The sequence below is a fragment of the Lepisosteus oculatus genome, chromosome 8 (genome assembly GCF_040954835.1).
Source record: "Lepisosteus oculatus isolate fLepOcu1 chromosome 8, fLepOcu1.hap2, whole genome shotgun sequence".
Lineage (NCBI taxonomy): Eukaryota > Metazoa > Chordata > Actinopteri > Semionotiformes > Lepisosteidae > Lepisosteus > Lepisosteus oculatus.
The window spans coordinates 11,177,730-11,201,613 of NC_090703.1; the positions used below are offsets into that span (position 1 = coordinate 11,177,730).

A 23,884-nucleotide genomic window follows, 5' to 3' on the forward strand; every position below is an offset into this window, starting at 1 on the left:
GATTATCAACATATGTGCTACATCACTCTCGGTGCCAGACGCACATTTTTTAAGCATGTGTTTTAGTAGGGAAAAGCTAGTTCTGGGGTATCCCCCTTTTAATACCGGACACTTCAACGTTGCTGGAAGAGGGCGGGCGCTGCCTTGGAAGGTATGACGTCACTTTATATCTTGACACATCGCTGTCTCGAGAGCCCCCTGGAGGCGTAATGCATTGTGGGATACGGAGGTCAACTGTGGTTCATTTCTGCTCGCTTTTCGGGGGAAACGAAATCGAGAAAAGGGGGCAGACTGTGAAGGAGAATGAACACAACTAAAGCGCGCTTTATTGATCCGAACGAATGCGGGATTGGGGCGTCTGCGCACTTAAACGCTTAAGGTAAGTTACGGCAGAGGAAAAGCGATTTCTGGTTGCGGCAACCATTGCGTTGTGATTATGGAGCAGAGCAGTGGTGCTGGTCTCAGTTTCCATATGTTACAGTTATACTGGCTACGGCACTGGTGCGTTGGTATGTTCAGTGTTGCATGGCAGTTTTTGTAAGTGGAGGCTTCGCCGTCAACGGTATTGATGGAGCTATTATCCATCCCGTTTTGTTGTTGTGGACTCGCGGAAGAGGAAAAAAAAAGATGTGCTCTGCGGATGTGTGGCCAAGCACAAAAATGAGGAACGTGATTGCAGCTGGTCAAACATACGCATATATTTACTCAATCATATGTGTTTCAACAGAAATATTTACGGAAATGTGGATGGCTGTACCTAGTAGCACTCGGAAACTTCTGCCTTCAAGAAAATGAACGCCGTCGCGGGGAAGGAGTGCAAAATATGAAACTTATTTTGTAATCTGTCAGTGGGTAGGGGACATCTAGGTTTGTCTTTACAGGTTTACATTTCCTTAACTTTTACATGTAATACGTCAGGATTAAGTGTTCGTCAGTTCAGCTGACACCGGCTGGATATTGAAAGAGTTTACAATTCAGTGGCCAAGGTATTCAATAACCATTACCTTACTGTAGCATTGTGGCTTCCGAATATACAACTGACAACTAACTTTTTAGTTTCCAGGTATGGCCAGGTGAATTGAGCCTATCAAATTAGCTTTGGGCCAATACAACGATAATGGAATACAGCTACCTGCATGTACAAGTAACGATTTAACGTGTGTCAGGTTTTTACCATTTTAACCTCTTAAACTTTTCCTTAAATTATTTTCTCACTTCTGTGGCCTATGAGAGTTGCTGAGTGTTGTCCGCCCATGGATGTGGATTTGTCCGCTTGTGTCGCTGTCTAAAACGCCCAGGGCACCTTTTCCAGCTGAACCACATGTTCCGGTTGAAGTTATTTGCTTAATAACTTTCGGTGTCCTTGCATCACCAACGTGAGAGCCGCCCCATGAAAAGATGATGACGGCAAGCTCTGTCGATTTTTGATTGTATCAAATGAACCTGCTTTACGATTTGACCAATGTGGCGTTGAGGAGTCGGGAGTTAACACCAGATGCTTTTCTAGCGGTGCCTCCGATTAATTTGCATTTTGTTCCAATTTGTTATTTTAGGATCTATTAGAGGTATTCCACTCATCAGTATGTGTGGAGTTTATTGTTTTATAGAGAGCGGAGAAAGTTGAGGAGAACAGTGGTCTTGGTGGTTAGCATCTCTCCCTTATGGCTGGTGGGCTTGATTCCAGACTTCTGTGTGAAGTTTGCATGTACTCTTCAAGTTCTGCTTTCCTCCCTCTCCCACAGCTAGGTGCTGGCTGGTTAAATTGGGGTCTCTAAACTGTCCCTGTGTGTCTGTGTGTGCATGGTTGGGAATCCAACCCTGTGCCTCTAGGAACGGAGTTGTATTGACACTTATCAGTAATAAGCAGCTCTCTGATAGTGGACGAGTGGGAGACAAGGTTGATCTCCAGTCACAATAACTGTATAAGAAGGGTGAGCTCAAGGTCTTTTAACCTGAAAGATCTTTAAACAAATTATTTCTTTAATTGTTTAATTGCTGTGCTCAGCACCAGCACCCCTTTCTTTTTCAATCAGTATAGGAGCCTTTTTGGTTTTCCCAGTGTCCCTTCACTGACAGACGCAGTTTTCCATGAAGCCGATCTCCCAGTGAGTCACTGTATACACACACCTGGGGTACAAACATGCGTTAGAGCCAAAGCATACATTTCTTGTTTAAAGATCCATACGGTAGTTTCAAACAGGGGTCAAAGGTTTTCAGAATGGTTTGAACAAGTGATTATTTCTTTGTTTTATCTAAGGTAACTTTAAATCAATGAAATGTAAACTGTTAACACAGAACAGTATGGTTCACAAAAATTTCACGTAAAGCAATAATCACAAATTGAAAGGCTCCAAAGTACATTCTACAGTAGCTGAAACAAAAGCAACATAACATAAGGCAGAGAAATGGGGCTAACAAATCATTCTAAAAGTGGGTCTTCAGGAAGTATTCGAAGGCTTTTCACAATGGCAGAGTCCTGCCATTGTTCAGAATCCCTTCCCCAGCACAGTTTTCGTCTTGTGTGTCAAATGCTAGCTGATTCTGTTGCTCTACTTTGAGCAGTTTATCTAAAAATAAAAATAAATGAAGAGCTGTATTAAATATAATATGAAAAAACAGTGCTAAAACCATCAAAGATCGAGAAGTCATGTGATTCTTTTAAGAGTTGGTATGTATGTGCACATGATGTGCAGAAACCTTTTACCACCATAGCAGCTGGGCAAGTATTTCAAATGATAAATAGTTGCTTGCTCTGTGTTTTGTGTTGTATAAAGTGAAGTTCAAAGCTGTATTATTGTTTTCCCTTTTACTGCTGTGTTCCAAACACCATCAAAAATATTACAATGCATTGAAATGAAATGTAATTAAGCAAAAGTACTGTACCGGTTTGTTTGAAGCTCACATATATTTTAATCACTGAAGGGTGACTCAGATGTAATTGAGCTTTATTAGTATAGCACACTGTGTGTCAATTACCTTCTGCCTCAGGGCATTAAAAACTAACAGGAATATGGCAAAAGGAATAATTAATCATCACCTGTGTTTGTTTTTCAGAGATTATCTGTGACTCAATTTATATGCCAGCTGTGAAATTGTTTCCTGTTAGAATATACCATGCCCTTCTGGATATGTTTGGCTTTAATGACCCACTGAGTGGATTTATGTTTACAAAATTTCAAGAATCAAAAGTGAAGAAGAAACGAAGATAGAAGATTTCCGTTTCCCACATTTCAAGCATTTCCACAACAGACATTAGGTTTTAAATCTTCCATTTTTTTCCAACATCTTGCTGTGCTGGATCACTGCCTGTCATGAGATTCAGAATCTACAAGCGGAAGGTTTTTATATTGGCTCTCGTTGTCCTGGCCTGTGGCTTTGCCTTTTGGAGTAGTGGGAGGCAAAAGAAGAGTGAACTGTTCTCCAAAGAAGTTGATAATGTGAGGAGTAACCGGGTACATAGCACCTCCGGAAACAGGAGGGTTTTCAATGAGACACAACCTGAAAAAGTCCAAAAGCCTGAGGTGGACAATATGACCCTCGTGTATCGTGGGATTGTTTATCAGCTGAACTTTGACCAGACCATCAGGAACGTTGAAAAGTTCAAAATGCGCAGGAAAGATGATCTGGTTGTAGTGGTCCAAGTTCACAACAGGCCTGAGTATTTAAAACTGTTAATAGATTCTCTAAGAAAAGCCAAGGGGATAGAAAATATATTACTAGTATTTAGCCATGACTACTGGTCTCCCGAGATTAACCAAGTGGTCGCCACTGTCGATTTTTGCCAAGTCCTTCAGATATTCTTCCCCTTTAGCATTCAGCTTTATCCTCAAGAATTCCCTGGAAATGACCCCAAAGACTGCCCGAGAGACATTCCCAAGAAGGATGCCTTAAAGTTGGGCTGCATTAACGCAGAATACCCCGATTCCTTTGGCCACTACAGAGAAGCCAAATTCTCCCAGACTAAGCACCACTGGTGGTGGAAACTGCACTTTGTTTGGGAAAGAGTAAAAGCCTTAAAAGATCATAATGGCTTGGTTCTGCTCATTGAAGAGGATCATTTCCTCTCACCTGACTTTTACCACCTCCTTCAAATGATGTACACTTTGAAGAGAGAGCAGTGTCCTGACTGTGACATTTTGTCTCTTGGAGGATATGCACATTCCGGCTTTTCCAGTAAGGCCAGCAAAGTGGAGGTGAAAGCTTGGAAGTCAACTGAACACAACATGGGCATGGCCATGACCAGAGAGACTTACCAGCAGCTGATCCAGTGCACTGACACCTTCTGCACCTATGATGACTACAACTGGGACTGGTCCCTGCAGCACCTCACTGTGACTTGTCTGCCCAGGTTTTGGAAGGTCATGGTCAGTGAAGCCCCAAGAATCTTCCATGCTGGAGACTGTGGAATGCATCACAAAAAGGCTTGTATGCCATCTACCCAGAAGGCTAAAATAGAAAGTATTCTGCAGAGTAATAGCAATTTGTTGTTTCCAAAGACCTTGCTCATAAATACGAAACAACCTTTAGTAGGTGTGTCTCCCCATGTGAAGAATGGAGGATGGGGTGATATCAGGGACCATGAACTCTGTAAGAGCTACCGCAGGCTACAGTGACATTGATGTTGGGCGTCATCTTAAAAGCCTTTTGAATATATAGTTTTTGTTCATGGACTGTTAAATGCCTGTTGTTTTATGGGATTTTCCCAAATATGTGGGATTTGGACTTCTTCATGAGTGTCTTTTAATAACCAAGTAAAAATTCTTGTGAAAGTTCACAGGAGTTTGATTAATTTTATTAAAGTGGCTCTCTCGAGTTTTGTTTTCCAGTTTTATGAAAACCTTTTGAACTATAAAAGTGTTTTAATTCATGCTTTTGTTGCATAAATGGAGACTGACATTATTTTTGTGAAGGAGGAAGAAAATATAATGGTTGAACTGGTAATCATAGAGCTAATGAAAGCACCTCTTGTGTAAAAAAAGTGTATAGTATTTCTAATTCCCTAAAAAAAAAATAGAAAATGAGTCATTATACATCTCAGTATTTTTAAGAAATTATACATGGAGATATTGAACTGTCAGGAAGGGTAATCAATGACAAAAACTGATGTTTGACCTCAGTTTAATTGAAATACTGTTCATTTAGGTGTAAATTGATTTGACTCCTGAAAAAATCTGTGATTTTGAGCTTTTTGAGTTTTTAAGCATTGCTGTACACTTGTCCTGCTAAGTGTAGACACCCAACATTGATCAAGCAACAGAAACCAAGCTCTGGTAAATACTGCAGGAAAAACCAGCCACCCACACAGTGCTTGGATGAAACTGAAGATTGAATTCAGTAAAAGAAAAAACAACAAGAAATCGTTTTCTCAGTTTTTCTTCATTGCTTTCCAAAATGTTTTCTGTTAGTCTCTTAGTATGATCTGAGGTGGACACGGCAGTTTTCATTTGTAACCCACAGCCTTTGAAAAAATAAGCAATTTGGGCAACAGAGTGAGGTTCTATTTTGTAACATTCTGTATTTGTATTACACAGCCTTGGGCATGTCCATCTTATCTTGAACCCATTGTTTACATGTTGACACATCACATTTTTTTGCATAAAAGTAATAATCATTGCAGTTAAAATGTATGAACTGAAAGTAATTCACTGTCTCCCAGCATTGTAATATCCCTAAGTAATTTCTCAGAAATGCTTGGAGACTTGTAGTGGCTTATTCAAAAAAAACAATTACATGAATTTCCGTGCAGATATTTTTCTATTGCTAGGCACAAGATAATAATATATAGTATGAACCATCTCGTGTTGCAGACCTCCGCAGTATTGAGATTCAGCTTTATTAAAGGTCAAATTAGATGTTTTAATATACTAATCCTAGTATTGTTTTTCATTAGTGATGGTAAAGAAGCATATACCAAATCCAGGAATGTATCTACAGAAACATACAATTTCCGTTAATACTTGCACATTTACTGAAATTTACACATAAGCAAAACTACATTGTTGTTGTCTTTTAAATTCAGAATACTAAATTTTGCAACGAGTGAAGTTGTTCTCATTGTTCTCTACACTACAGGGAATTAAAAATAATGTACCATTTGTAAACTGACACTTTTCAAAAGCATACATGAAATTCAGTTTATGTCACATTTTGCATTTCCTTTCTACCAACTACTCTGGTTACTGGAACAGCAGAGCTAGAAATCAGTCCATAAGAAGGTGAGATTATCACAAATTGGGATGGACTAATCTGTTACAATGTATTCATGTTGTCACTGTTTAAAATGAAATCTTGATTATTAAACATCACCATTTTAGTTCTTCCATCCACATAATGGATTTGTGTTTGCTCTGAAGAACAGTGTTCCTTATTTCAGCACCAGTTCAGGTCTTTTAATCCTGTTATGTGATTAATAGCCGATTAATACAGTAAAGTTTTTTTTTTAAATTGACAACTTCTACTTGAATCGGCTGTAAAGCTTCATCAAAGTACATCATGATCTAAGGAATCAAACCTTTCTGTGTATCATTGCTCATCTGAACTCTGAAATATTAAGCTGTATTGTGAACCTTTACTATACAGTAGAAATGTTCATATATATATATACACTTTTATATAGATGTATAAGCATCTTTGCTCACATACTGTACATTTTCACTCAGGGAAAGCAGAAAAAATATTGAATCCGTGCACAGAAAAAAAGAGAAGAGATCTTACTCCGAAATGCCTAAAAGGTGAACATACAGTACTCTTTAATCTTTATCTCTAAGTATAAAACAAGACTGGTCTAAACAGGTTTTCCAACATCTATTACCAGATCTGGTTCCTTCCTTTGGAATTGATGGTATCATTTCCCTGAGGGCTGTAGCAAGCGTCACTTAACTCCTTTTCAAAATAAATACGGGGATAACTGAAAGTAAATCATAAAGTTACGACAGAACTTAAAGAGACGATTCATGAAATAAACAGATTATTTAATACAATATTCTTCACAAGATAGAGAACGCCTACAATGGCTAATGACTTCTAAATTTAGTGGAATGCTTGAAGTGTTTTCCTGTGGCTGTTTCAGAAATAGATTAAAAAAAGAAAGGAACCCACACATTCATTAACTGTCACAGGAAACCTAAAAGTTTAACACTGCATATCAGTAAGATGCATACTTATATGATGTTAACCCGCAGTTTCTATTAAGGAAATATGTTTACGTATATAGTTAGAGGACTTTTTGCAACCTATCCACAATGTTTAGTACTACACACAGAAATAGATGGCTTGTTGTTCAATACCGTACTTGCTGTGTAACAAATTAGATGTTTTGACTACGTGTTGCAAACAGTTTATTTTTCTGACTAATAAAGGAGAATGGAGAAGTAGCAATTATCATGGGGACTGTATAATGAACAGCATCAGTCCAGCTCATATAAAAGGGAGTTCAGAAATGAGAATCCAGCCGAAGTGGTGTGATTATTAAGAACCTCCACAGTGCCATCTGTAGGGTTAATTTCCCTAATGATAGCTGGTGCTGGTTCACTGTCCATGAACTCATTCTTCTGCTCTGTCAGTAGATCATCCTCATCAAGCTCATTTCCATCTCGTTCTCCAGACTCCTCTTTAAAATGCGCAGTTCTGCTAGCTCTTTGCCCTATGCCAGTGGCAACGGGTGTGCCTGCTGTCTTCAAAGCAGTAAAAGGTACCTCTTTGCTATCTGAGCAAGGAGCACTGGGATTCAGATCACTGCCTACAGTCTCTGAATGTTTCATTGTAGCCTGTTTGACTGAGGCGGGTCTCGTTTGCTCTGTGCTATTGCCCTTGTTAAGTGCAAACCTGCAGACAGGCTCACATGCTGTATGGCAGGTAGTGATCTGTTTTCTTTTTACTGCTGCATGCGTGTTGGTCTCTTTCTCCATCTCTTGAATAACAGCTTCTGGAGATGAGGGCTCATCTCTCACACTGCTGTCCACACTGGAGAGAATGACACAGGCAGCATTTGCAGTTTCCTCTGGTATATTATTATCCTCATCCCGAGATTGATGAGACATGTCAGCATCCCTCTGAAAGAAAAGTTATTAAAACAGTTCATCTTCGTGAAAGTAAGGGGGCCTACAGCATGAGCACATGCACAAAGCACCATGTGAAACCTAGATCATTTTTTCCATTTTCATTTGTAGCCCTCAGGATTTAAAAAAAATAAGCAAAAAGAGGTTCTTTTTGTAACATAAGGCAGTTGGAATACAATTTTGAGTGCCTAAAATCCTATCATAAGTTCTCAAAGCTTTATTACATATCCATCCATTTTCTAACTGCTTAATTCAGTACAGGATTACAGGACAGCTGGAGCCTGTCACAGCAAGCAATGTGTGCAAGGCTGGGTTCACCCTGCATGCCACCTAGAAGCCAATTAACCTACCCATCTCTCTTAGGACTGTAGGAGAAAACCTACACAAACACAACGCAAACATACAAACTCCAGGCAGATAGCTCACCAGGTTTGAACCCAGGGCCCCAGTGCTGGAAGGCATCAATGCTAACCCATGTTTTATCACGTATTTTTGGAAAAGCTGCAAACTATAAAGAAAGCTTATCCAACAAAATGTATGTAAGTGAGTGTGAAAAGTAGAAAATGCATTATACCATCCTTTTATTTGGCTTTTATATTGCAAAAAGACTTCTGTGCAGAATGTTGTGTTTTAATGACAAAGGGTTTCTGAAGCAACCCATTACTGTCACTTCCATTTCAACCTTAATTATTGCAAAAATACAAGCTGCAGCATCTCATGGTAGACAGGATAAATCTGTGTGTAAAGAGTATATGGAAAGGTACTTTTTAGACAACTATAGCATATACAATCAAAAAGTGAAGGAAAAAAATCCCCAGGTAATTATACTGGTTAATTTATAAACTCACTGATTACGGCAACATCCTGCAAATGTTTGATTACCCATTCCTGGAAAAGGTCATGGCAGAGGGATTAGTGGTGGAACAGCAGCTGGTTTCAGTTGAGGGGCATCTGTGCCTTCAGGAGCTGATGTTACCGATTGCATCCTAGAGCTATCAAAGCACAGAGTTGCAGGCACATTCAAAGCCCTGTCAGAAACTGTCAGCATCCCTTACCCAAGGGGTGCCAAGTTGTTGATGAGAATAAAAAGATTAAATTAAAACCTCTTTGAGACACAAAGCATGAGGAGTAACAATCAAGATACAGTACATTCATGTGACATGCATCAATCCACAAAGAACGATGCTTTTGACAAACTGACTAAAGAATAGCCACCAGTACCCAATTTTTTATGTGCACTTTTTTAATTTAAGAAATTGTATTTTGTGCAATATTGTGCCTGTGCAGTGTATATGACCACAGCACATTTTCCTTCTGTGAAAGAGCAATTTTTCATCATTTCAAAATAGTTTCCTTTTGGTTTTTAATTGTACCAAGGTAAGTGAATAAAGTTTGTTAGTGAATTATCTACAAAGTATACTTTACTCTCCTTGCACATCCTCACACGTCTGCTACTATTTCAGAAAGTTAGGGATTCTGTTTCTTGGTCCCTGGGCCATTCCTACACTTCTACTCTTGAATCCTGGAGTTTTTCACTGACGTTCCAACCTCCTTTCATTGGGCCAAAGGAAAGGAGATCCTGATTGTCAGATGGGTCATTGTGCAACGTGACCAAGGTGACCACCCATGACAAGTAAGGTAAGGTGACCTTAAGGACAGTGAGCCTTGCATTAATTCTCCACAGGAATGATGTTGGAACATCAGTGATGGCAACAAAGTCTAAGTGGATCGAAAAAATGTTTTAGTACGAGCATATCCATATTGTTATGAAGTTATAGCAGAAATTGTATAGATGTACAAGGGAACTATGTTTCAACTGAGCCTTCCCTAGCCTTGAAGCACATATGGAGGAGCGTTCACAACGTTACTTAACCTTGTATAAAATGTTGTCTTGTTATTGGCAAGTAGAATGTGCTCCCTAAGCTGAGGGAAAATATAATCTAGAAAATGTAAGAGATAACCAACCATGATTGATATGTAAACCATGATTTGCCCTTCCTGTGTGTGAGTCACTGATGGTATTTAGATACAAAGCTTTATTTTCCACTTCTTTGCTGCTGTTTAGGGTGAAGAAGCACAGATGAGAAGCTTCTTCAGGAAAACAAAGCATTTACAAAAGATACACAGCTTGATACAAATCTAACTGCCTACAAGCTGCTAAAGGTGGTATTTTAAAACAGTCAATATGCAGTAAGTTAATTTTTTGAAACCATTAACCTTTTTTTAAAAAACAAAAGAGGGAAAACGTGCTTTCAGATCATGTATATTTTAGATAATGTTCCCAATGCATGGATGGGTTATTGCATTTTTCATAGCATGGCTGTCAGATGTTCAATAGGAACTACATTGATTTTTCAGGCTCTGATGCCAAGGCTTGCATATCGTATCAGTTGAAAAAAGGGAAGGAAGGCAAGATGAGGACTGTGATTGGCTTGTCCTCTCTTTGTATAATGATCCATTTTGAGAAAGAGCGTGGAAGAACAAAGACAAATCAGTACAACATCAGAAACCTTGTTTTCCATTACTGTTTCACTCCAATGTTCTACTGTTCTGTGGACTTTTATCCTATTAAAAGGTAAAGCTTGTGGATGGTTTCAATGACGGCTGCTTTACGCACGCACAGTGGCAGTCAAGCCTAAAGTGTTCTCAATTTTCAGGGTACTATTTCACTGATGTGTTGTCTGGAACTGTTTAATTTATTACATTTGTGTCTATACGCTAAGCTGTACAGTCTGCTGGTGCGATATATTTCAGTCCACAGTGGTACATTACTTTAGAACGGAACTGACGGCTCATTATTCAGTAACGTAATTCACATTCAAGCTGTCAACCCAATGCCACATGAGAACACAATAAAGTAAATGCTAGGACAACCTTATATGAACATAAGTGAAAAGAAGGTTGGGAAAATATTGTTCCATAAAAGCACTGTAATATCCCCCTGATGTTGACTACTGAGCCTCCGTAAATATTAGGACTGCAGATTGTTCTCGAGTAGGTTCTTGATTTCTAGATTTCAGCTGCCCTACAACTTTGGACGCTGCTGGTATTCTTGAGCCTGTCTACAAATCGCACTCAAATCTAAAGAACCAGTCAGTCTGTTGCAGCATGTAACAGATTTTGTTTGGAATGCAATTTTATACTCACTAGCTGTGCGAGTAAAGCTTTAAGATGTTAATTAACAGTACAAGAAAGAGGCGCTTTCCATTCCACTCGGTACAAAATGGGATATTGTAAACCGAGAATATGAATGGGAGTGTTTCCAGGTCTACCCTAATTATCGTCCGGATAGGCGGTTTTTAACATATTTACCTCTACTCTGAATAATTCATCATTGGATGGGTTTGTCTCCGTTGCGAGTTGGTCATCACAGGTGTGGTCCGTGGATTGTGAAGCATCGTTTGGACAGCATGATTTACTGCTTTGCAGACAATAGATGCTTCCTCCACTTCCCCTTTGAGTATCAGTCGCTATCGGTTCAGGAATGATGTCTACGCCTTCAGACGGGTCAAGTTCTTTCGGTTGAAACTTTGGCGAGACAGGTGTAGCTGGGCTTTGCATCACGTTGGTCTCCTGCTGTTTTACAAGGTCGTCGGCGAGTGTTTCGTTCTCGGCCTTTTCAGCGCTGCCGGGTTCGAGATCTTCGAACCTGTCCTTTCCACACAGAGTTTCACCGACCAGATGAGTGTTCATCTGGGCTGTGGGCGGCCGCTTCAGTGGCAACACAGTTAAAGTAACGACCAGCTGTTTTTTCAGCTTAACGAACTTGGCTTCCCCTTGGTTTTCGTCAATGGGATAAGGTAAAGTCACTACCAGTCTATACGCTGGTTTCTTGGACTCCAGCAAGAACTGTTTTTCCGTTACGTTCAACTCTGCATCCGCTGCCGACTTCAGAAGAGGCAGGTCAACGGTGATCACGATCTCTTTGGGTCGAGGGCCGGGAGCAGTGTCGCGGGAGCACGTGTAATCTTGTAAATCAATGTATGACCTGTACTTAATCGTGTAACGGGGTTCAGTGGGCTCATTGCTTTGGTTGGGTGCCGGTTTGATGTAGTCTAATTTTTCTTCTCTGATCACAGTGTTATCTTCTTGAGCAGTGTTTCCTTTTTTGTCGTAAGGATATGGGAACTGTAAAGGATCATTCGGGTTCACCGGTTCCGTTTCTTTAACCGGATGCCCGTGCAGAGGCTTACGAATCACCGCCGGGTGGGGAACCCCCTTGTACTTCATTTTTAATACCTTGACATTTCTTTCATCTAGTTTGACGTTGAACTGTTTCTGGATGCCTTCCATCGCGGTTCTGTCTACTAATTTCATAAATCTCTCGTTTTTCCCGGCAATATAAAGTGTATCTGGGTGGAATACGACATCGTATATCATGTGTCGGTTGCCTTTCGAGTCCAGATCTTGCCTTCCCGGTGCTAGACTGTAAGGGAGAGACCAGTGCTGTCCCAATTTATCGTCGCTCCCCTTTCCAGGCTTACACTCAGGCTTAGCGATCAACTCGTTGCTACAGATATTGATAAAACATTTCTGTTCACCCCTCACGCTCGTCTTCAGGACGCGACACGGCTTGGGGTGAATAAACTGTATATCCATGCCCCTCTCCTGCTCCATCATCGTTATTTCTTCTTCATATTTCTTTCTGTTCTCCGGATTTGAGATTTCTTCTGCATATTCCTTCAACATCTCCCTGAATTTCTCATCCTTGAAGGCTTTGCTGAAGCGGTCGATTTCATCCGAAGTTAAATTTAATTCCTCGAGTTTTGAGCCCGATTCCATGGTTAAAATTATTTCAGTTCAGACTCCTCAGGCGTTTCAAACTTTCTTTTCAAACTACTGTTCCGCTGGTTTAGGTCGCATTTTATAGACGTGATCCATGCAGGGTTTATTTTAGAATTATGTCGAAAGCAACGAGGACTTTTCAAGTTTTTGTTCTAGCTTCTATGCTATTTTGTCGTCTTAAAATGTTAAATACATTTTTATTCTTTTTTAAAGCAAAAAAAAAGGTTAATATTTTCGAGTGACGAAAATATTCCGCGACAACTACAAACGAAGGACTTAACGAAACCATGGAAACCGCGTCTCTTGCGTTGCTAAGATAAACAATGTGGTTGTTATGGCGCGATCTCCAGTCAGGATCAACTAGATAGAAAATTGAAACTTAAAAGCGCTATCAAATTACTATTATACTATTGCATATACTGTATTATTATTATTATTATTATTATTATTATTATTATTATTATTATTAATAATCAAACCAACATTTTCACACGAACAAGCACCAATGCTAAAAGTATCATCGTTGTTTCATAGTTATAAACTATGCCAACAGATCTAAAAGAGTACAGTACTGGTAATTACAAAATAATTGAGGATTTTTTTTCCGTTAATGGCAAAAATGAGCTTCGGTAATACAGACATTCAACTGGTTGGAGTTAGAGTTAAAGGAAGTTTCTTATGCGTTGGAATCCTTAAAAAATATGAAGTAGGCAATGAAACAGGAATCAATGTCAGATTGTATGTAAACACCTAAACAGAAGTACAGTATATCTGTAAAACACTGAATCAGTATGTGAATTTATCCTGCTTAATTATTTCTAACCCTTTAAAACAAGTAAGTATATGTTAGGTTTTCTCCACACATACTGTATCACCAATGCATTGCAATACTTTCATTAACAGTTACCTATAATCTTTTTTAATATTTTTAAAGCTCATTGCCCAAATGTTGCCCAAAATAACAATCACAGTTATATCAAGTGTTAAATTTATTTTTATTCAAGTGTTAAACAACACTTCTATGAAGTAAAATAAGACAACACATAGTGTCCTCTGAGTATCTATTAACAAAGCAATCCAGAGTTACTGTGTCATCCCTCCAAGTGCTATAGAGTAAATAAAACTAAACATAGAGCAATTCACCTTTCTCTTAAGACTTTGATTTTCCTGGAAGTACCTGTCCTTCACTCAGTTTTAAATTGTTAAAAACATCACACAGTCCTTACATTACCCTAGTCTTACTGTGCTTTTTATATTTTGTTGATATCAAACTACAGATGAAAATCTACATATACCAAAGTAAAATGCATTTGATTTTGGCATACTTTGCAATGCTTATGCAGAATTGTCTTTTCTGGTGGATTTTTCAGCTATCTCAAAAAACAAAATCCTTTTCTGTATTGCTTGTCGAAGTTTCAGTGGCAACCATGACAGCTGTTCGTTAAGGACCCTGGAGTTTTTCCCAATGCAGTCTTCACACAACCTGTTTGCAAGGAAACAAGGTGAACTTGGAAGGAAATGTTTCTTCACTTCAACACAGTAGCAAGCTCACTGTGTAGCAACTAAACATCCCAGAACACCAGACAAATTCTTCTACGCCTCAAAGCAGCTGACTGCATTCAAAAGTGACAGGCTTTGCTAAAACAGATTTAAGCTGTCTGTTTTACAACAACACTAAGATTTCTCCAAACAATACACAGCCAACTTTGACTAACACAAAAAAAGCTTTCATGTTCTGAAAGAGCCAAGCCAAGTGCACCAAAAGTGTTTTCTTTAACTCTACCCTGCCGATATGTTTTTGCATTATTCAGTTATTTGTGACTCTATCAAAGGTCACAAAAGCTGAAGGTCACATCTTTACGCAACCCTTGTAGCAACATACCGTGAAGAAATACATTTACAGTATATACCAGGTATCCAAATTACAGCAAACATGGTAACATTGCAGTGCAGACACTACTTTCAGAAATACAGTCCGGCCACTTTCCATGCAATGAATGCACTTGTTTCAAGTTATGTATATGCTATCGGGAAAGCATAAATGAAACTCTGGGTATTTAACTAGACTTGAATTTTGTACAGACGAAGTCTAAATCTGGAAGTTTGCAAGGATGTTTTTTTTTCTTGGATGGCAGAAACCCTGACTACAAAGCCATTGTGATGTTTGACAGAAGAGCTGCTTTCTGAGTTGCTATTAAACAGCAGTGGTGCATTCTAGAACCCAGCCAGTGGCCCCAGTGGTAAATAAGAACACAGGGGCCAATTATTAATCAATGACACAGAAATAATTCATCTTTATTAAGATGATAAATGTATTAGTAATAATTCAAATGGAATACTTGCCTGACAAGGGAGCAAGGTTGTGTTTGAAAGACAAGAATATCATTGCAGTGCCCCTGGTAAAAGAAAGCAATAGACAATGTACTAATCTCATGTGGAAGGAAATGTGGAGAATGCCCAGGGCGATTTACAAAGGAAGTCATACTTCCAAAATGTGAAAAAATAAATAGGCAGGTTGGGTTAATAAAGGTGTTTTATCGTCCTGGAGGATTAACATTTTTCACTGCTATGCTCATTCAAAATTATTTTCACAAGAATTAATAAAGCAGTTGATCTGCATGAACTGTTTTACAACTGTGGTAAAATGAATGATTGGATGCATAACCCAAGGACTTACATTGCTCAACTCTTTTAGAGCCAACACAAAAGGACTGTGGTCATTTGCTCACCAGTGGCTGCAAGGTTACTCACTGTGTCTACTGACAGCAGATCATCCTGACTTCCCCCAAAGACAATGACCTCTGACCCTTTCCCCTGACAGGCAGTGTGCCACAACCTGAGGAGACAGCACTGTTATCAAAGGAATCTGTCACAGCTGAAGGACAGACGTCAAGGTGCTTCAACCTGGATTACATCAATAGACTGGCGCCTATTTCAACATTTATCATAGTAAATGCAAACATCATTCATGCCGTTTTCCCTTGCTTATGGTTTCCATTCACTTCACTTTGCCAAAGGGTTTGATTTTATTTCCCATTCCACTCTGTACGGCTTTACCGTGAGGTTGCAGTGCTTTTCTACCTTAAGCAAATTCTATACTCCAGCGGACCTTGGGGACAACACACACAGAAATAATTCATACCGTGGAGTATTTTTTTGCAGATGCTTCATCTCTCTCCATTCTCGGCTGTGAGTGTTGAACGTCCAGCTGTCACCTTGAAAGAGTTGTTTGAACTCATTGTCAGTGCTTTCTGCTCTTACAATCGGTACAATATAAACTGAAGCAGTGACAGAGATACAATGTGACTCACTTAGGGGTTCGCAGTTTGCACTGAGCCCACCAAACAGAAACAGCACGCTGTCGGCCACAGGGGTGAGAGTGTGCCAGGAGCGACCAGCAGGAACTTGGGCTGAAGTGTGAATTCTAAAAACGTAATCATATACACCACAGTTCAAAAAACACATACATTCCCTCTTAGGTGTGCCTGTCGTCTCTTTCTATTGAAATTATTCCACAACTACACCAACTACGGGCTCTGCACCTTCAAATCCCCCTCACAGTTGTACCAACTCCAGGAACAGGCAAGAGAGAAAAGACGTACATCTCTGACCACGTCCAGGTGTCCAGATCCAGGCAATGAATATCGCTTGTCCTGGTGTTCTAAATGGGAACAGATAATGTCCTTACAATTGAGCTACAGAGCCTGAAATTGGTGAAAACATTCTCATACTACATTAAAAACTAAACTCTGAATAAAAGACGGTAATTTTCAATTTCCTTTCAGAATTTTTATTATGGCCTCCAGTATTGTTTTTGCTCTCTTTCTGGCACTGGACACTTCCCCTTACCTGGTTTCATGTACGGTACCTATCATGACACTTTCCTTACCAACAAGCTACCAAATTTTACACTGTTGAACTAAATGTGGTGTGGGGTAGAACTGAAGAGGGATATGCGCACAAGCTTTTAGAATGGGCTTCTGTGCTCCTGCTCTGCTGTGGTACCCATACAGCGCAGAAGAGGGCTACTTGACCTGCAGCTCTTCAAATTCACTCCACTGCAGATCCAGTGAGTTATCCATTACGCTCTACAGGTGACAGAGCCTGCTCTTGCTATGCCCCAAAGCCCTAGCTTTCTGGCCAGGGGCGTAGCCAGGAATTCAGTTTTGGGTGGACGGGGCCCTAACTGACCGTTCTGCCAAGATAGGGGCACCCCTCCAATTTACAATGCAATCTTCGAGCGGTATAATCAAACAGCAGAATTAGCGGAACCTTGTATACATTCTGTCTCCCTCTCTCACAGACACGGGTCAAGAAACAATTGCCTAGGCTGCTGAACGCTACTGTGCCATGGCGGACACACACACACAACAATCAGTGCCTACCTCTGTTGTGAGGTTTTGGCCTTCTAGACCAGACACAGGCGTCGGGGCTTGGAATTGAACATGGCGATAATCTCGTCACTGTCTAGAGAGTTGGCAAATTCCCGTTCAAATGACAGATAGTTTGCAAAGGCCTCTCATATGAGGACTTTGTCTTTAGCTAAAGAAAAGCTGCAAGAGCTCATTTTCACTTGTTGCCTGTAACAGTTCTAAGTATTTCGTATGCCTGTTTGAGGGAATGTATCTCGGGAATGAAAGCAGTACAAACACTACTTTCAATGGCACAAAAAGGCACAAACGTAGCACTAAGGAATGGAGTGCTTTTCAGTGTTTTTCAGTGTTTGTGCTGTCTGTAGGTGGGCAACTTCACGGACCTTTTACCTTGCCTTTAAATATTCAGCGGACTTGAACATAACACACTGTACCAGAAGAACGTGCACGCACGTATGGGTTTCAGAGGTTGGAGTAAATGCATCGCCGCAAGGGTAATATCGAGTGAGGCGCCATGAGAATAAAAACTGCGAAGGTTTTAAAATATTAAGTTCTTAAGATCTTGTAGATCCTTCATGATGCTTTTAAACTTGTATGAAACCAACGAAATTAGAATTCTGTTTTCGATGCCAGAAGACACCTAATTTGGACATTCGTGACTTTCCACAAGACTTCCACAACACTGAATTGTTATAGTCGCATTACAGTGCTAACCAACTCATCGTGCCTTTAATTGGAAGAATGATCTGCTAATAAAAGCGTCAAATACATACTTTGGATGTATTTTAGCTCTGTAAACGTCGCTCACCTAAAAATACTGCAGGGCATTTAGATACGATCTGAATAGTTATCTGTAAAATGCACACTCGCAGCTACCCGTCAATATTATCTTAATGTTATTCATGCATTCCAAAACTTGTAATTTGTTTACAGGAGAAATTTTAGAACCTCTTCGTGCTGAACTCCTACAGGTGGAGCACGTATCGAGCTGCTACAAGCAAACGCGGCACTGCCGCTTGCGTTCCAGAAACACTTGTATTCGGGAAGCCAGGCTGTACGCCTTAAAATCCCAAGATACCTTTAGCATCCCATGTGTCTTATTTGTTTCGGGACTGGTCTGGTCATCTACAGGTGGCTTTTAAAAAATGTACATATATGCATTTGTTTTGCCATGTTGGCTAATAAACCAAAAACCTAGCGCTAGATAGCTCTAAGAGAGTCTGACGACAACGATAGCCAATCAGGCTATGGCTACGTATGCACCGCCCCACTATATTTACATCATTTTCTTATTGGCCACAAAAGATACAGCGAGCCAATAGCAAACAAGGGGGAAAAATGACTTTGGACTGATTGGGTACGCCTAGGATCAATCAGGGTGGGCCTGGTCTCACCCTGAGCTCACTGGGCTCAGGCCCACCCAGTCCCACCCGTGGCCAAGCCCCTGCTTCTGTCCTCAAAAATCATCTTCAAGGATCAGAGAGTCATCTCAATTTAGTGCTTTCAAATCCGGATTCTAAACCTTCTTCAGAAAGGCTTTTATTTCACTGGCGTCTGTGTCTGCCCCTGACATTGTCTACTGCCCTTTGAAACCCTTGTTTTATTTATTTGTGCTAAATGTATCTCCTATCTTTGTTAACTGCTTTCTTTTATTTTGTTTTAACTGTTCCCCCTCCATTAAGCACTTTGAGAAGCTGCTTTTAAAAGCACTATGGGAAATAAACTTTCTTTTTATTACTATTGAACGACTATGGAGCCTGTTGCGATGACAGTCTGTACTGCACGGATGGCAGGAGCCTGGGTGTAAGGCGTTGCTCACCACAACTCGACCACCACACACATATCCTTTGTTGTGCAGAGTGGCGCAGGCATGGGCAGCTCTGGGAGCCGGGACAACACCCTGCAGAAACAAGACCAAGAGACTGTGCAGACCTGCAGAGCTCAGTTCACTTCAATCGGCAACTGTTTTATTTTGATCAAATCTACATGCTGCCTTTTGGTTACGGGCACCAGCCGCACAAGGTCTCCCAGTAAATGTTTCAACTGTTTCCCATCCTGGATCTTTTAATTTTATATACGCACTAAGGTCTATATAGGGAGTCGTGGTAGCTCAGACAGCAAGGGCGTCTGGCTCCTGAAGGTCCCGGGTTCAATCCCAGGTAGGGGCAGGTGATGTAGCTTGCTCTAATTCCTTCCAGATGGCTCCCAGGTGCACTCAGCCTGCTTTCCAAATGAGTACCGGGGGTTAATCCTTCTGGGGGTAATAGGCTGGTTGGAGCGTGATACTGACCACATCACCTCCACCTCCAGTGTTGGATGGTCAAGAAAAATGGTGGCCCCTGCCCCCCATGGGCCTTTATGGCCTGAGAAGAGACCGACCTTCCTACTAAGGTCTATAGTTTTCTACATGGTAGATTGTTATATCTGAATACTCATCACACTCCCATTTGAGGCTGTTAAAACCCTGAACCTGAATTTGATTTAATTTACACTGTTCGTACTGTTAACAGATTCAATAGAATTCAATAGAACTGTCTTCTGTAATTCCAAAAATAATATACACAGAATTCCCAAAACAATCCGCCCTTTCTTACAGATGTATTTGATAGGAATTCATGGAAAAGAACCCCAGGCATTACATTTACAACGTTGCACAAAACATTGCAAAAACAAAGCGCACACCGAAATTCAAAGAATGTTTAAAGTTTCTTACTCTGGTGCTTGGTTCACTCCAGGTTAGCTTTTGGGGGTCAAAAACGTGGACTTCGTTGTTCCAGCCCCAAAATATCTCCCCCACCTGGATGAGAAGTGTGCAGCAGGATGTCTGTATAAGTTATTTTAATTAAAACAAGCCAATGTATTTGACATAAAAACATGACTTACTTTATGGTATGGATTAAACATAAAAATCAATTAATCCACCAAGTCCAACATGGTTCCTTTGGGATAAGTAGCCTCTGGAACACAAATCTATCACGAGGTGAAATGTTTGGAATTTAACATTGATAGGTGGACTCAGGTTTAAATTTAGTCTTTTGTGTTTTACTTTTTATTAGAGTCAAAGGAAGCACACTGTGCCTCAAATAGTCAAATAGGTTCGACAACAAAACACTGTTATTTGCAATAATGCTGTGATGTGTAACACAGTGAAAAAAAAAACTGAACTAAAAAGGATTTCTATTTTCCTGTTCCCCTTGACTGAAATAAAGAGTTATGGGGACCATGGGAATGAAGAGGTGCCACAGATGTACTGTGCAGTACCCAGGAGACTTCATCTACAGTGAAGCTGGTGGAGTCACTGATCTCACTGAATCTCTTGCAGCCATAACCACCGAAGTAAATGATCCTGCAGGAGAGGAAAGAACAGGGAAGTGAGGATATTTACTTTCATCCAGTAACAACAGCTGGCTTGGGCCTACCTGGAGTGTCAGCTGACTTTGCCTAAAACAGCCACAGAGCTCTGAAGCTCACATGAATATGCCCAACAATCTTGACTAACTTGCTGAGCCAACGGATTCAGTTTTGCTTTGTGTTTTTTCCTTTTTGAAAAGTGCCCGTGTCTATTATTTATGCTCCCCGTGTTTTGCTCAAAAGTGTGCATGAAGAAGGTACACGTGCAAGGCGGCTATAAATTGCCTCCCAAATGACTGTAAAAACTCCGGCTTGTTCATCCTGCATGTTGGATTTGCTCTGGTTGTGTGCTAGTTTGGAGAGTGGGGAGGGTTAGCAATTCCCCAAGCTTGGCCTCCAGGAGACTGAGAGGGAGAAACTACATGAATAATTAACAAAGCTTTCAGAAGCTTTACTGTTAGAGGAGTTACACAAAGAGAGAGGAAAAATCTGGGGAAATTATACTTACATTAAAAAAATCAACCCTTAATTCTTCACATATAAGGAGTCGGGATAGGAATGTACGATGTCAGTAATTAAGAGTTTTTAGTGTTTGTGCATTATGCCCTCTCATTAAGTCAATCATTCTCTCTGTTTTTATTCTACATTACAATGATGCCATTGTCCTGTTGAATCACACAAGTAATATGAAAGCACTGTTCACATGAAAGACTTCTCCAGGTCTAGGAACGTTCAAGACAAGGCCAACATTAAATACAAGACATTGCTTTTAAAAAATGGGGAACGTTAGGCAAATTGTTGATTGAAGATGTTTGTTTCTTCCATTATAAAGAAAACTAGCTGAATGAATCACAGGTGAACATAATAATATTGATCCCCCAAGAATCAGAAAGGTGCAGCTTAACCCTAATGGCTAGACTGGGAAATGGAAATACTAAGGTGAAAGAGGCACCTGTGTCTCAGTCATGCCAAGCTGTATGTGCTCAGTGTGTTTGGCTGTTGTCAGTTTTACAGGTGTACCTGTCATTGTAAACCCAGCAGGAGTTTTTATCTCTTGGAGTTGGCTGGCAGCCCTCAGCATAGCTCACTTTCTTCCAGGTGTATTCTTCACTTCGAAGGTTGACACAATAAAGCTGCAGAAGCAGAAGATGACAAAAGAGCAAATTTGGATGCATCACTCCGCCTATCTGATATGCCATCTTTAAAGAAATACAGATACGATGAACTGAAAAAAACAGGCCAAGTGGAAATCAGTGAACCCCTGTTCACATTTTCAGCATCCAAACCTATCTTGCAAAAATGCATAATGGCCTCTCCTGAAAAGGATATTATGATTAACAAACGCTTCTGCCATTTGCACATCATTCAGATAACTGTGACAATCGCAGCACTGTGATTTGGTCCACTAAAAATGGAAAGCACTGTAAAGGCTTCCCTAACCCTAACCCTAACCACAACTTGCCTGATTTGTGTAGCCATTGTCGTTATACCCTCCGAAGATGTACATCTCTCCATTCAAAGAACAGCCACAGGTGCCTGACATGGGGGGAGGGGCATCTCCTTCCATTGGATGAGCCTGCCTGATGATTCACCAATGGGAAGGTTATGACAAGGCCAAATTCTGATGCTACATCTCTGCTGTGTGAGGGAGTACTTACAGAATGGGCTGTGTGTCTTTGATTATGCTTTACAAAAAGCGTCAAACAAGGAATAATATGATTCAAGTAATAAAGTTATGGAAATATCAGTCACTTAACAAAATGTATTATAAATTATTTAAAAAACAACTGCTAAAGCAAAAGTCTATTCCTTTGAAAATTACTATTATAATCTATTCTGACAGGAAACTGATATTTCTGAATTCAGAGACACCATTATACACAATGTACAATGTCTACTCCTCTAAAGACATTAAGAGTACCATGGATATGTCAGATTAATGGTTTGAAACGTCACTTTAAAAACTTCACTTAATACTCTGTTATTATTAGCTCTGCTATTAACACACAGTGCATTAACAAAAGGCTACTGATTTGGCTCATAACTCAGGTTTAAGATTACCATATCCCGCTGTCCACATCGTACAACCATATTTCATCACTGGGGTAGAATACGCCGTGTTCAGCAATTGACTGCAGAAATGCAGAAAATAGTATTATTTCTTGGGCTTTGTTCTCACGTGTAACAAAATTTAATTGTGTAGGAGACGGTGAGAGAATGGGTCCCAGTTAACCTGACGTCCCTACTGCGCCAAGTTCTTAAAATCATACCATCGCGCAGTCTATAATGTCAGAGCCCCAGAAAACGTGCCTTCCCTAGTTATGTAAACAAGCTGTCTTTTATTTCTAGCACTGGGATCGGAGCTCATAGATCTTGTAAGTTATTTGCAGTCTGCAACTTTTAGCAGCAAAGGTGAGAACGGTGAAGAGCGTTAAATTAAACCAATTATTTTGCTCATGAAAGGGCTCCGTCGTGTATCTGGAGCGCTCCTCTCCAATCGAAAACGTCATAAACCGGGACCAGGGACCAGAAAAAGCCCCGATCTGGGCTATTCCTAATAAATAAAGTAGAATTTATCGTCTTTTTTTTGTTAACCCGGCTGTGAACTGTATTGACTCTCGAGATGATGAGTAACTGTGCTTACCACGTATCCTCCCCACACATACACATAACCGGCGTCCGCGACGGCCGTGTGACCGCTTCGCTCGCCAGCCACGGCCTCTGCGATCTGCGAACGGGACATGGGTGCTAACTACAGAGTTAGGGCAAATTACTGAAAGACGGGGCCATTATCGGCAGGTCTTGTTTTTATTTTCTTCTTATTCTGATGGTGGGAGCAGAGGAGTATGGCAACCGCTGAGGAACAAACAACATGTCGACGTGCTGGTCAGCGCACACAGTGCGAGAAAGAGCTCTGCTCGACTGCTCTATCCTGACCTGAAGTACCGGTATCGAGAGAATTTACACGTTACTCGCAGACACAGACATCTGCAGCAACACACACACACACAGATACACAGAACTGTGGACTGTACTAGCAATTAAATGTCGTTTGTTGCCTGTCAACAAACATGATTCTTAGCAGTCGTGATGGGGCATAAATCTTTAGCCAATCCATCTAAATCTTTTCCTGCTCACTTTGCTTCTGTATGGGTGCCTTACAACGCCGTTAAGACAATAGAAATCGGGGAGATTCAAGCCCATTCTGTCTAAAGCAAGATGATTTTAAGGCTAAGACGAGCTCAGTGACAAAGACGTCCCTCCAGTAGCTAACTCCTCGCGGAGATGTTATTTTTTTTCCTACCCGAATTACTGTGA

General features: G+C 40.4%; 3 protein-coding genes across 7 annotated transcripts; 1 reads left to right on the forward strand and 2 right to left on the reverse strand.

The window, feature by feature from the left end:
• The first annotated feature begins 201 nt into the window (after window positions 1-201).
• Window positions 202-6,305, forward strand: mgat2 (alpha-1,6-mannosyl-glycoprotein 2-beta-N-acetylglucosaminyltransferase). Of its 3 annotated transcripts, XM_015350450.2 has the most exons (3): window positions 202-379; window positions 728-867; window positions 3,055-6,305. In XM_015350450.2, the coding sequence occupies exon 3, from the start codon at window positions 3,312-3,314 to the stop codon at window positions 4,611-4,613; it is 1,302 nt and encodes a 433-aa protein (XP_015205936.1). In that variant the 5' UTR covers window positions 202-379; window positions 728-867; window positions 3,055-3,311; the 3' UTR covers window positions 4,614-6,305. The 3 variants fall into 3 exon arrangements, with proteins under 3 accessions (XP_015205936.1, XP_006632292.1, XP_015205937.1); XM_006632229.3 differs by lacking the exon at window positions 728-867; XM_015350451.2 differs by lacking the exons at window positions 202-379; window positions 728-867 and adding an exon at window positions 885-986.
• An 865-nt stretch (window positions 6,306-7,170) lies between these two features.
• dnaaf2 (dynein axonemal assembly factor 2) lies at window positions 7,171-13,069 on the reverse strand. The gene is made up of 2 exons (XM_006632388.3): window positions 11,370-13,069; window positions 7,171-8,051 (listed from the first exon to the last, which is right to left on the reverse strand). Exons 1-2 carry the CDS (start codon window positions 12,837-12,839, stop codon window positions 7,407-7,409), a joined length of 2,115 nt encoding a protein of 704 aa, XP_006632451.2. The 5' UTR covers window positions 12,840-13,069; the 3' UTR covers window positions 7,171-7,406.
• Window positions 13,070-13,813: 744 nt separating this feature from the next.
• Window positions 13,814-23,846, reverse strand: LOC102695589 (kelch domain-containing protein 1). Of its 3 annotated transcripts, none has more exons than XM_069193204.1 (13): window positions 23,211-23,845; window positions 22,628-22,698; window positions 22,029-22,146; window positions 21,587-21,699; window positions 20,477-20,561; window positions 19,929-20,039; window positions 19,035-19,115; window positions 16,445-16,503; window positions 16,154-16,266; window positions 15,985-16,057; window positions 15,594-15,678; window positions 15,186-15,238; window positions 13,814-14,325 (listed from the first exon to the last, which is right to left on the reverse strand). In XM_069193204.1, the coding sequence occupies exons 1-13, from the start codon at window positions 23,307-23,309 to the stop codon at window positions 14,178-14,180; spliced, it is 1,209 nt and encodes a 402-aa protein (XP_069049305.1). In that variant the 5' UTR covers window positions 23,310-23,845; the 3' UTR covers window positions 13,814-14,177. The 3 variants fall into 3 exon arrangements, with proteins under 3 accessions (XP_069049305.1, XP_069049306.1, XP_069049307.1); XM_069193205.1 differs by having other exon boundaries at window positions 19,929-20,012; window positions 23,211-23,843; XM_069193206.1 differs by lacking the exon at window positions 15,186-15,238 and having other exon boundaries at window positions 14,233-14,325; window positions 23,211-23,846.
• Between the last annotated feature and the right edge of the window lie 38 nt (window positions 23,847-23,884).